General features: G+C 48.1%; 2 protein-coding genes across 4 annotated transcripts in view; one reads left to right on the top strand and one right to left on the bottom strand.

The window, feature by feature from the left end:
- Window positions 1-2,065: 2,065 nt before the first annotated feature.
- On the bottom strand, window positions 2,066-7,874 carry LOC147141507 (uncharacterized). The gene is made up of 4 exons (XM_086042162.1): window positions 5,335-7,874; window positions 4,414-4,529; window positions 4,144-4,252; window positions 2,066-3,642 (listed from the first exon to the last, which is right to left on the bottom strand). The coding sequence occupies exons 1-4, from the start codon at window positions 5,687-5,689 to the stop codon at window positions 2,930-2,932; spliced, it is 1,293 nt and encodes a 430-aa protein (XP_085898288.1). The 5' UTR covers window positions 5,690-7,874; the 3' UTR covers window positions 2,066-2,929.
- Window positions 7,159-12,548, top strand: part of esyt2a (extended synaptotagmin-like protein 2a) — a 26,137-nt gene continuing 20,747 nt past the window's right edge. Inside the window, exons 1-2 of one of the 3 annotated variants that reach the window (XM_086042118.1) lie at window positions 7,159-7,411; window positions 9,311-9,704. In XM_086042118.1, coding sequence (XP_085898244.1) covers window positions 9,318-9,704 — 387 coding nt within the window. In that variant the 5' untranslated portion in view covers window positions 7,159-7,411; window positions 9,311-9,317. The remainder of the gene's footprint in view (window positions 7,412-9,310; window positions 9,705-12,548) is intronic. The other 2 variants (XR_015088264.1, XM_086042119.1) reach the window with 2 other exon arrangements.

Raw genomic sequence — 12,548 nt, 5'->3', positions numbered from 1 at the left:
ACCTCCTCGTCGGGCTCCTCGCGCCCCTCCTTGGCCCACTTGAGCAGGATGGCGGCCACCGAGCGGGTGGCGGCCTCCACGTCCACCGGCGTCAGGCCGCTCATCCTGTAGAAGCGCTGCGTCATCTTGCTCAAGTAGGCCAAACACTTGTGGGCGTGGCACACCATCTCGTAGAGCGTGTTGACGCTGGACATGGTGGCGTTGACGTACAGCAGCGGCTCCGATTGGCCCTCGCTGCTACTCAGCGCCGAACTCAGAACCGAGTTCATCCTGACGTTGGCCTCCTTCTCGATGAGCGCCGTGAAGCGCTTGGCGCCCACAAACTCCACCTCGGGCACGTCGGCGGCGGCGGCGAAGGTGGTCATGATGCTGTCGCCCAGCTGCGGCGTGCACCTCTCGATGGCGCTGCTCATCTCGTCGGGCGACGCCCGCCCCTCCAGGTGCTCCACCAGCACCGGCACCACCAGACGCAGGACCTCGGTGGCCACCGTCTGCACGATCTCGCCGCACATGTCGGCCAGGATCATGTCGATGGCCGGGTCGCGCACGCCGGCCGCCAGCAGCGCCCAGTGGGCCGGCGTGATCTTCAGGAAGTGCTTCTCGGTCAGGGCCAGAAGAACCTGACTGGAAATGTAACTGGTTTCGCTCTCCATCTCGACCCGGGCCAGAAGCGCTCGCTGGCTGCGGCCATCAAAACACAAGCCTTGTTGCCGCCTGTGACGTCGTCGCCCGCCGTCCCGCGAGGGCGCCTTCAACCGCGATGTCACGCTTGATGCAAATGTGACGTCGCTCCTCATTCAGGCCTGATGTCATGTTTAATACAAACCTGTCTTTGAGCGGAAAGGAAGAGACGAGGCGCCGGTGACGCTAAGGAACTCCTTCATTTCATCCCGCCGCGCTCTTCCCTTTTATGGATGACTTTTGCTTTGACTTTCTCCCGTCGCCGAATGAAGCGCGAGTTGCACGTCGAATGGCGAGCGCCCGCCCGCCCCGTGACCGACAACCGGAATTTCCGCACTCTTTGTTACAAATGTTGCCCGACGGAACGCTTGGCTCGTTCCGACGATTGTGCGTTCGGGACTTTTCTGCCCGGATACAAAGGGCAACTTTGTGTTCCGGGCCTCAGTCTTGACTCCCTTCACGGTTGGATCAGTGAAAGCCAGGAGAGGACCTGGAAAACCGCCGCTCGAAAACATTTGGCGACTTGCCGCTTCTGGGCGGACCTGATGGACAAAAGAGACGTGACTAGAAAGCGGTCAAGTCAAGCGGGCTGCTCTCCAGATCCCGATGGATTGAGATGGCCAGGCAGGGAAAGTGAGATTCGGGGCACTTTGGCAGCTCAAGATGCGGGGCGCGCTCGATTTCCCCTTCGCAATCCACGGCCTGATTTCAGGGTCCGACATTAAGCCTTCTCGAATCGCCAACAGCTACGTTGTGGTGGCCCCCGGCGAACCGCGGTAAGATGGACGTTTCTGTGATTATTTCGTGTTCGGTACCTATACTCTTTGAGAAAAACGGGAAAATGTGTTGATTTCGCCATATTATTTATGAAGTGTACACTGGCCCCATTGGACGAGACGGTGCCGTACTGGGCCACAATTATTGCCGCAGCCTGTTCGTTTACTTAAGGCAATTGCGTCGCTTCCCAAATTGTTTCGTCTTGACCGGAGGCGTGAGTTTGGCCCGCCAACTTGATCCAAACAACAAGTGTGGACTCTGTCCATAAAAAGTGTCCTGCTGATTGACGGTTTTTGCCAGCGTCCTTTGCGGGTGACGACGATGTCGCGCTTGATGTAAACGTGACGTCGCTTCTCATCGAAACATGATGTCATGTTTAATGCGTGTGCCAACGGGTGGTGGTGGGCGGTGGCTCCCGTTGCGCAGGCCCCCACGGCGACGCGAGACGCCTGCCCTCTGCCGTCACCCGCAAGAGGCCATTGTGAGTCCACATGAGTGGGAGGGAGGGAGGGAGGGAGGCGTCTGCCGAGGCCGCGCTTGAACCAAATGCCACCGTCAACATTTTGGATTGCCGGGTAAATTGGGGAGTCAGCAAACAGACAAAACTAATGAGGTCTTTCCTTTTTTTCTTAACTCATTTTGTATTTTCATCACAATTAACCAGAGTTTACATGCACTTTACTTTTCAGTGTTCGTACAGAACTCTCATAAGAGACCAATGTTTTCTAATGTTGAATTGCTCAAAAATGTCAGGCGACATACCACGAGTTTTCATATTCATGAACATGGTTCTTTAAAGGCGTTTGAATCAATATCGAATCGAATCGCAAACCAAAGAATCAAAGTCCTACAAAAATCAAAATCGTATTGAAACGAATTGCAATTCAAAGAACAGAAATTGAATCGATTTACAAATCACATTGAAATGTAAGAATGTCAATCAAATCACATCTTAAGAGAATTTCTACTGAATTGAATGGCAACCTAAAGAATCAGATGCAAATAGAGTTTAAGAATCAAAATGAATTTGAATCAAAATGAAATTGAATGTCATTCTAAGGAGTCAAAGTTGAATCAGGATCTAAAGAATTGGAATGGAATCATCAGTGAAACAGATTACATTGAATGTAAATGTAAGAATACAAAAGCCAATCAAATTGGAACCGAAACAACTGAATTGCAACCGAAAAGAATCAAAACTGAATCGCGACTGGTACGATTGGAACCGAATCGCAACTTAAGCAATTGAAATCTCAAGTTTGAGAATTGAAATTGAGTCAAATCATAGCTAAAGATTAGAAACCAAATTGAATCGGAACCTAAGGGATGGAACGGAAAAGGTGCGTCCGCGCCTCACTAATGCACAATTTCTGTGAGGTCATCTTGAGATTCCGTTTTTCAGCGTCATCGAAACGTCAAAAGTCATCGTCTAGCTTTAACTTGGGGGCGTCGCCACAGGAAGCGGGAGGCCTCACCCTTCCTGTTGCGCTCCGGGGTGGTGCTTCTGCAGGTGGATTCTCAGGTTCTGCTTACCCGCAAAGCGCTTGGCGCAGCGGTGGCAGGCGAACGGTCGCTCGCCCGTGTGGACGCTCTGGTGCGTCTTCAGGTGGCCCGACTGCGTGAAGCGCTTTCCGCACTGGCCGCAGCAGTACGGCCGCTCGCCCGTGTGCACGCGCACGTGCGTCTCCAGACTGCGCGCCGACGAGAACCACTTGCCGCAGTAGTTGCAGACAAAACGCCGGTCCCTGCGCAAGCGGCTCCGGTCGGCAGCGTCCAGTCGGGGCCCCGCCAAGCCCAGAGCCAAAGGGAAGGCGGCGCTCGAGTCGGACGAGGGGCGGCGGGGGAGGGCCGGGATGTCGGGCGGGCCCCGATTGGCCCACGAAGAGCGACGGTCTGGCTCGCCGGCGCCGCGTAAAGCCACGACGACCCGGTCGGGACTCTGCGAAACGAAGACCGAGCTGTTTCTCGCCGATGACATTTCGCCGTCGGATTCCGACACCAAGTCGTAGACCACGTCCGAGGAGGTATCTCCGCCGGGACCCGGGGAGCCCGGAAAGCTGAGCGAACCTTGAGTCGGCGCGTTGACGTTTAGTTCCCAAGGACTGAGTTGGGCCGACGGGGTGGAGCCGACCGTTCCGGAGACACCGGCTTCACGCTTGGCCTGGCGGGGTGCCAGTTCGGCCCCTTCAAACAAAGACGACGCTAACGTTAGCACGTGTACATTATAATGCTAACCTTAACGCTCAATGTGCCGCAGTAATATGAATTGCTCTTTGCAGGGGATCAAGAATGCATGTGAGTATTGTCATCTGTTTATTATCTGTTCGCATGTGTTGCTCCACCTTATGCTCGACCTCTGAATTGCTTAACCGCCACCAAGATGGCATCCTTTAGCCTGTCTAAGACATTTCCCATTATGTGTTAACTTTAAGCTAGCTACGGTAGGTGCTTGTTTTCAACACAAAACTATTTTGTTATAACCTTTTAAGCAACGGCTATTTGAGCACAAAATCCTGCATTAACGCGTTAACAGACTTAATAAAGCGGATGGGCATGCTGTATGTTCTTTATCCTCCGCAAAAAATGACAGCTAAGACTAGCTTATTGAGACGTCCGCAGCCCCAGTACCGTCACGCAAAACCGTATCGGCTGACATCACGGGGCAACAAAATGAGCGTCGCTCACCGTCCTCGTCCAGAAGCAGCTCGCCGACGTCGTCCTCGTCGCGAGCCGCTTCCTGTTTGACCGGAAGCGCGTCCTCTCTGCCCCTCGAGACGTCGGCAAACGAGGTGTCCTGGGACAACAAAACCGCACCCACGCCTTTTCAGAAAAAAGTCTGATTTCGGGTAAGGCACAGTTGACCAGTACTGAAGAGAGTACCAAAGTACCCTGTGTTAAAAAAAAGAAGATTGTACGCATGATATGTTTTTCCAAGGGAGTGTTAATGTGAGTGACCTCTGCAGGTGACGGCGTGGCTTCTGCTGTTGGCGCCGACGACAAACGCGGTCCTCGTCTCCGCCCGTTGCGGCCGTTCGGCGAACTGTCGACCAGGCGGGACGACGGGAAACGCACTGGACCATGACAACAAACAGACACTTTGAAGAACAGCTAATGTTCAAATAGAATACAATCGAATCAATAAAAACTCACCTAAAGTAAGTACCTTTGTGATGTTAGCAAATGCGCATTTTAAAGCCCCAAAATCACGCATTATAATTTTCTGTTTGGAGTAGTAGCAGTTGTGGTCTTAGGACAACAATAGCAGCAGTAGTGTAGCAGATGTTTCAAGTGGGTAGCATTACGTGCAGTACAAGAAGCGCTAGTAGCAGTTTGTAGCCAAAGTAGTACAAGTAAGTAGTGGAGGCAGATAAGTACTCAAAGTTGTCATGTGGTAGAAGTAGTAATAGTAATATACTTATATACGTATAGTGCTGTAATAGAAGCGGTGGTGGTGGTAGTAGTCGTTGGCTGCAGTACTAGTATTACAAGCGGTGCAAGAAGTGCTACTTGCAGAAGTGGAAGTAGGAGTAGTAGCAGCAGCAGTAATGTAGTAGAAGTAACACTGGTAATGTGGAAGTACTACAGTAGCAGTAACAAACTAGTGCTAGCAGTCGCAGTAGTCGAGGTATAAAAAGTAGTACTAGTAGTAGAAGTGGTAATAGCAATGTAGTAGTAGTAAGACGAATAGCAAAAATAGAATTAACAGTAGTAGTTTTGGTTCATGTAATAGAAGTAAAAGTACTTGCAGTAGTAGTAAAAGTAATACAATACCATTTTATTTAGATAGCGCATTTCATTCATAATAAGATAGTTGGATAGTAATACGGGTGTTGTTGTCGTTTTTGGTAGTGTCTGTCGACTAGAAGTTCTTCTCACCGTCGTCAGGATCCTCGTTTGCGTCCTCCGGGCTTCCGGCGCCCAGGACGGTGGCTGCCCGGCAGCCGCCGCCGCCGCCGCCGCACCCCCCGCGGGCCACGATGGTCTCGATCAGCTCGAGCTTCCTACGGAGCTCGTCGTTCTCCTTTCGGCTGCGGCTGATCTCCATCTGGAAGACGGCGTAGCTGTCGTCCAGCAACTGGCACATTTCGGCCACGGCGGCCCGGCTCAGAGCCTCCATGATGGTCGCCAGCTGCGAGTGCAACGCCGCCAAGCTCTTCATCGCCGCCAACAACACAACACGCACACTTGACTGAACTAATGAGAAACTTGAAGAACACGAGAGCGTTTGCATTCGAACATGGATGTTTCATACACGGGCCGACATGTTTGTTTGGGGCCGTGGACGTTTGTTTTGTTTTTTGCTGCTTCCGCTAAGTGAATTTCAAAAGGAAAGTATAGCGCAGCTCGATGCGCAGGCGCACCTCGCTTGATTTCCTGGCGCTCCTCCGGTTGTTTACATTTTAAACGTTTTGAGATTGGGCGTGTTTTGTATGTAACATGTTAAGAATGTACACACACACACTACATTTGTTTTACTTTCAATCATATCCCATTGAAATGAGTGAAAACGACATTAATGCCTTACAGCCCACCCAAAATAGATTAATAAAAATCTTTGTAATGTGTGATTTAAACGTAAAAATAGCCCTTTATGATATTATACTGCATAATCATACAGTACTGATATTAAATAGAATGTAAAGAAATGAGTTTTTTTCCACGTTTTTTTGTTTCATTTCAAACATTGTTCTGCTCCTGGTGTGCGCGCCTTGGCCACCTGGGGGCACTATATCTGCCTAGTTGCTGCTTTTTGGAATGAGTCAATTTGTCATCAGACAGCACTCCTATATCGAGTTTTCTCTCCTAAATGGTACAACTTATGCACGATGTTGTTTTTTTTTTAACTCAAGATGGGTCACTCTCAAGACACCGCTGTATTATTTCAGTCTTTCTAATCCCAGCAGGGGTATCCCACTTTTTCAAATCAAAATTGCGTAATTCTACTTTGCAACCAGCGATAGTCATAACGTGACAAAACTTAAGACATTTTCAAGTGCCATGTTCTAAATATATTTTTCAAGTCATCTGAAAACGGCAAAAATACAACCAATTCTTTTCGTACTGCATATACGTAATTTTATGCACTGGCACTTCTCCTTTGTCAGGTGGCAGCATTTGTTTGGAAACATTCAACCCGTGAAGAAGAAGAAACCTTAAATTGCGATCTAAAATGCTTAGCTTGTTGAATTTTAGACTACGAAGGCATAAAAATGCTCATAGTTCTTGCGAACTCGTGTTTTTTTTAAAAGTGGAAATTTAGAACCAGTTTATGAAGTCATTATAAATATATGTTATATAACTATAACCAGACCACATAACTTGGCCTTACGAAAATGAAATCGCCTAATGCCAACATACAATGCAAAACGCAAGACTATCAAAAACAGCATCGATGCTGCGGTAGTTATAAACCGTTCAATAATTTATATTTATACACAGTGTGGCAATACATGCAGACAGACAATAAACTCTCCGTCATATTTATCCTGCAAAAAACAATATGACTGTAGCTCAGTAGTACTTGATTAAAAACGGATAATGAGTGTTTGCCCCCCATCCCACAAAAAAATCTCAAGTGCAAAACGTATAGTATATACACGTGCAAATTCTTCAAAATCATTCTCAAAATTTGAATGGAAAAAAATACGCAAACAGCCATTTGGACCAAGCCAGTTGTGATTCTTCCTCTCGCCACCAGGGCTCGCGAGTGCTCCGCGGTGGGGCCGCGGGCGGAGACCGACCTCTCCCCGGCGATGACGGCTTCCTGCCGGGCCGGGCCGGGCCGGGCTGAGCTGAGTGAGGCGGGCGGGTCGACCTACGGCGCCTCCACACTGAGATGAGCTGAAAAGCCGAGGGGCAGTCAGCCTGGTCGGGATCGAGCTTGTCGGCATGTGGAGCTCCAAGCGTCCCCGCTGCTTAATTTGAGGTCGTTTACAAGCGAATGCGGATTCTGGTGAGTGTTGCGTGGTTTTTCTTTGGTCGGAAGAAGTTGGGGGGGGGGGGGGGGGGTTGTTGTTGGTTTTCCCCCGGTGGTCGTTGGCTTCGACGCAAGGAGCCCTTCTACGTGTCACTTATTGAGAAGAACGTCACGATGGACTCGCTTGAGATTTTTTCCAATTTAGCGTTTGTACGCCTTCTTGTCAATACAAGCCTTCTGATGATCGCAACTGACTCGCAAATTGGATTTGATAGACGGTGTTGTTTAGTTCGGCACAGATGCGAACATGAAAAGCAAGGGTTTAGGAACACCAAAAAGATGATATTCGATCATCACATAACATCGCCGCTAGCGATCAGTGGAAACCAGAAGACACTTGACGGCACTTTACAAAGTGAAATACTAGAGACAAATAAATGTTAGTAAGCGTTGGATGTACGCCGAATGCAACAAAGACTCAACACGTTCCACTGTGGATCATTTTAATTACCCAGCCGGTGCTTGTTGAGCGAGTAATCGCGGTAGTTAAAAAAGTTGGATGTGTTTTAGGTAGAGTTTGGAATGGCGATGCAAGTCAAATGACGTCAGAAGGCAACGATGCGAAATGTTTTGCATTCTTTTGACCCCCCAAAACCAATTCTGTTTTTAATTTAAATTAAAGCACAAAAAATGGGGTGTTTTGTTGACTTACGCAAGCCTTGTCAAACATTTTGGGCAACATTTTTCCAATGACCCCTTATAATTCATGTTTTGTTTTTCCGAGAAAAGAACTTGTAATGTCATGAAAATAAAGTCATATATTTTCCAAGGAAAAAGGTAAATTGGTTAAAGGAACACAAGTGGTAAAAAGTGTTAATTAATCCAGCCAGAATATAGTAATCCCTTTCCAAGTTGCAGTTGCAGTATTATTATACAGTATAAGTCAAAGTTTAATGAATGGAATAGGTCAAATTCTAAGAAGTGAATTAAAAAAATTAATCTCATATTATTTTGCCTGTTATTCTGGAAAAGATGCCTTTACTCTCTAGAAAAGCTGGACTACATCCACCCCAAATAGGCCCTTTGATCTAAAAAAATGGACTTGATTCCCGTAAATGTCTTTTTTCTTCATTTTACAATGCCATATTCATATTTTTAGAGAGAAAAATGTTTTATTGCTGCCCAAATAACTTTCTTTTTTCTTCAAAAAAAAAGTTGTTTTTTACAAGGGCAAAGCTGCATTTAGTCGTGATAATAAGTGGTAAAATCAGAATGAGTGATTTTTTTACAAGATAAAGGTGTAATATTTTGACATTGAAGTCAAAGTTTAACAAGGGAAAATAATTTAAAAAATAGTGCACCTTTTATTCTGGAAAGTATGCCTTTATTCTCTAAAAAAAAATTGGTTTATATTCCTTGAAAAAAAACTTTTTTTCTGAAAAAAAAAGACTTACTTTGGGTTGCACTTAGTGATTGTTTTAATGATCGATTTATCTGTCAATTTTTTTTTCAATTAATTGATGAGCCAGATTTTTAAAACAACATTTCCATCCTTTTATTCGATATCAGAATTTTTGTTCAAATGGGCAGTTATGTGCAAACACGATTTATTTACAGTTCAGTTCCTGGTTTTTGCTGCGTAGCATGTCAGCAAAGCATCAAAAATGTGGAACATTGCTTTCCAAAGTAAAAGCAGATGTTTGCAATGATTGTATTTTGAAAAAAAACACAAACATAATCGATCCTTCTGCTTTCATGGAGGACTACAGAAATCGGACAATATTTTCTGCTGAGAGGCGGAAATTCCGAAGCTTTGGCCAATTTCAAGCTAAGAGTGGTCTCTGAACGATTAAATGCCAAGCGTAGTTTGAGGAAGCCCCGGCCGGACAAGAGATTTATTGTTTGTATTATTGTTCTGACCTTGTGCTTCCATAGAGGGGAAATGAGTAACAGCGTTGGCTCCGGGACGGAAGGCTCGGCCGGATCGTTGGGCTTGCCCAACGGCCCGGTCCCGGCCCCCGCCGGCCCGTCCGGCCCCTCGCTCGGCCCGCCGCCGCCGCCGCCGGAGGAGGAGCCTCAGTCGTCCCTGACGGCCGTCACCGAGATGTGGGTGAAATTCGGCAAGACCTTCGCCGCCATCCTGCCCATCTACATCCTGGGCTACTTGGAATTCAGCTTCAGCTGGGTGCTGATTGGACTGGCCGCCTTGTTCTACTGGAGGCGAGCCCACGGCGGCAAGGACTACCGGATCAACCGCGCCCTGGCCTTCCTGGAGCATGAGGACAAAGTCGGCAAGCGGGCTGTGCCCACCACCGAGCTGCCGTCATGGGTGAGTCACGCATGGGGGAAGTCGCTCGGGGAGAGCCGCTGCTCTTCGCCGGCCGTTTGCACTCTGGCGGGGATGTCACGACGAATGGGAAATCGATTCGCCCCGATGAATCCAAAATCCAGTTGATTAAATTCATCTGGGAAATGATGTCCTGAAACGTTTTTTCATTCCGGATGCATAGCGCATTTTGAATGTGTAGCTCAAGTGATGCTTTTGCGCCACACATCGTTGCGTATTGCGTTTGTGGATGACTGCAGGACCACACTGGTGCACGGAAACAAGCGTGGCAGCAATTTTTTAAAAATCGGCAACTGAAAATCCAATGGAATCGGGGCTTGAGTGAATCGTTACATGCCTGCACCGTAGTGCCTTGCTCAAGGGAAGCGACCGTCTCCATCCATCCAGCAAGGTCGTAGGCCTTTAAGACTTGCGGGACTAAGCAGGATCGATGACATCACTGAGGCAGTTCTTTCCAAAGAAAAGGAGAAAGGCCGGCCGGCGTGGTGTCACGCTGACACAAAAGTTTGCGGTCGTTGTGATAAGGGGGGGGGACGCTGATAACGCAGGGTTCAAAGTTGAGGCGTGCTGATTGCCAGGCTGTCGTCAGAGACTGACGCCGCAATCCTTTCCCGGGGCAAACAAAGACATCGGTCTGCGTTTTGGCCACACGCCGCACACATCGGAAGCGACGTAAACATGTGATGGTGATGGATTCTTGGAAAAATGAGCGTTCAAGATGTCTGTTGCCACTTCAAGCTCTACTCTCCAACTAAACACGTTTTGGTTTTAAAACAACCACATGTCATGATATTGAACAAATAATGACGACGTTGTCTTCAGACGAGCACATTGAACAAAACGATGGCAAACAATATGGAAGAGTGACAGTTCAATCATCTTGTGCCGATGTCGGCCGACGCTGCGTTCACGTGTTGTGTGACGCGGTATGTGGGCGGGGCCACGACGGCCGTTTGGTGTGCCGCCGGGCCGGGCGGGGCGGGGCAGGAATGGGAACAATGCGGAGGAACACGGATGACGAAGACCAGCGTGCGATGCTCTGCTTCCGCTCAGCTTTGTCGCAGACACGCTCAACATTTCAAGACGGCCACTCTGTTGCCGGCCCTGGAAAGCTCGAATTCCAGACTGTCCACGAAGGCATCGCCTGAGTCGTTTGCCTGGATGGATACAGCAGATGGGTGGATTTCAGTAAACATCAACCGTCAATCCGTTGTTAATTAAGTGCGGAAAGATGTGATTTCCGACCGTCCCTGAATGCAACGCTTGCTTTCATTCCATAGACAGGTAGACAGATAACCTGAGTGGATTAGGACAGTCCCTCTGTTGTTCGTTTTGTGCACAAAGCTGTGATTTCCCACCGTCCCCGAATGCCATCACCCGATTCCATTAGACGGGTCGACTGAAGGATAAATGGATAACGTAAATGGAGAAGGACAGTCACTCGGCGGTTTGTGCGGAAACGTGCGATTTCCGACCGTCCCCGAAGGCAACACCCGATGTCATTAGGTAGCTGGCAAAGCACGATGACGTCTTATTGACTTCGGACATTCAAATGCATTCAAAGCGGGTGCAGGAAAAGCAGCTCTGAATCCGGGAGAGTCGTTTTGTTTTTTCCCCTTCAGCTTGAACGTGCAGATCGTTAAAAACAATTCCAAAAAAATGACGTATGGCCTTAATCAGTCTCCAAAAAATCAAATTGAATCCTTACATCCATTATTCAAGTGTCGTTGAAATGCCACATTGTGTCCAACCAGCTGGCCGAAAAGAAAGAAGATTTGAAGTTAGTCTTTGGTTGTGTTTTTTTTTAGTATGGTCTGTTCTTACCTGGTATCATAGAAAATAAAGTGTCGTGGTACATTATTGAGCGCAGGTGGTTTGACCTGACATGTAAGTGTGCCCGACCGAACCCGTGGAAGCGTTTCAGTAGTGCCAAAGAAAAATGTGATGGTAACATCTCAGTAGTGCAGATGAGTGAAGAAGACAAATGAGTAGTGCGGTTGTGAGTCTTTCAGTAGTGCGTACGAGATGAGAGCGTCTTGGCAATGAATGTAGGCAACATTTGTTTTGCTAGTTTGTACGAAAACATTTCATTCACGTGAGAGCGTTTCAGTCGTAGGCTATAAGTAAGCGAAAAAAAAAAAGCTTTAGTGTGCATTAGAGTGTTTAGGTTGCAGTAAAAAAAAAAAAAAATCATTTGTGTGCATGAGAGCGTGCGGGCAAAGCAAATGCAAGATGTTTGTTTTCCAGAGTGGCCACTTGATTAGGTACACCATTATCATCATTCATCCGTTCACAAGGCGTGTATTACCGCAGCCGGTTGTACTATTGACGGTTGCGCCTAACGAAGCGGGCGGCGAGCCCGAGGATGATGTCGCGGTCAGTGATCACGTGACCACGACGCAATGTCCACACAAAGGCAGGCAATGTCTCGCTCTGTCCGTCTTTTAGCGCAGTGTCTCTCTCCCAGGTTAAAAATAGACGCCGGCGCCTCTGCTCATCCTGGTTTCCCATTTCTTTACCTTCCCGGAAAACATCTTCATCATCATCATCATCATCATCACCATCATGCCATTCACGCTCTTGCATTGGGCCGCAATGGAAATCGGCACAGGAGCTTTTTCTTTGTCCAAATCGACATCAGGCCGGCCGCCAAAATAGCTCCAAGAATGTCCGGACGGAGACCAACCAGAACCAGCGTCTTTGTTTGCACGCGAGACGACTCGTGCTCAAAAGTGGCCTGCAAAAAGCCAAAGAAAAAGCAGTATAAAGAGGCAGCTTTGCATCTTTGTGGAAGTTGAGCGGCCGCCACTCGCTTCTCACACGCGC

The sequence above is a fragment of the Filicampus tigris genome, chromosome 10 (assembly GCF_054856515.1).
Source record: "Filicampus tigris isolate MCC_2025a chromosome 10, RoL_Ftig_1.0, whole genome shotgun sequence".
NCBI classification, from domain to species: domain Eukaryota; kingdom Metazoa; phylum Chordata; class Actinopteri; order Syngnathiformes; family Syngnathidae; genus Filicampus; species Filicampus tigris.
Note: the sequence above shows the minus strand (reverse complement) of the source record. Positions and strands in the feature narration are given on the sequence as shown.

Excerpts from the sequence above, each read along its gene's own strand:
- LOC147141507 (XM_086042162.1), bottom strand. The coding sequence starts at position 5,689 with ATGCAAACGCTCTCGTGTTCTTCAAGTTTCTCATTAGTTCAGTCAAGT. Across the intron at positions 4,530-5,334 it reads AAACGAGGATCCTGACGACG|TGCGTTTCCCGTCGTCCCGC; the intron begins GTGAGAAGAACT and ends GTCATGGTCCAG. Across the intron at positions 4,253-4,413 it reads CCACGCCGTCACCTGCAGAG|GACACCTCGTTTGCCGACGT; the intron begins GTCACTCACATT and ends TTGTTGTCCCAG.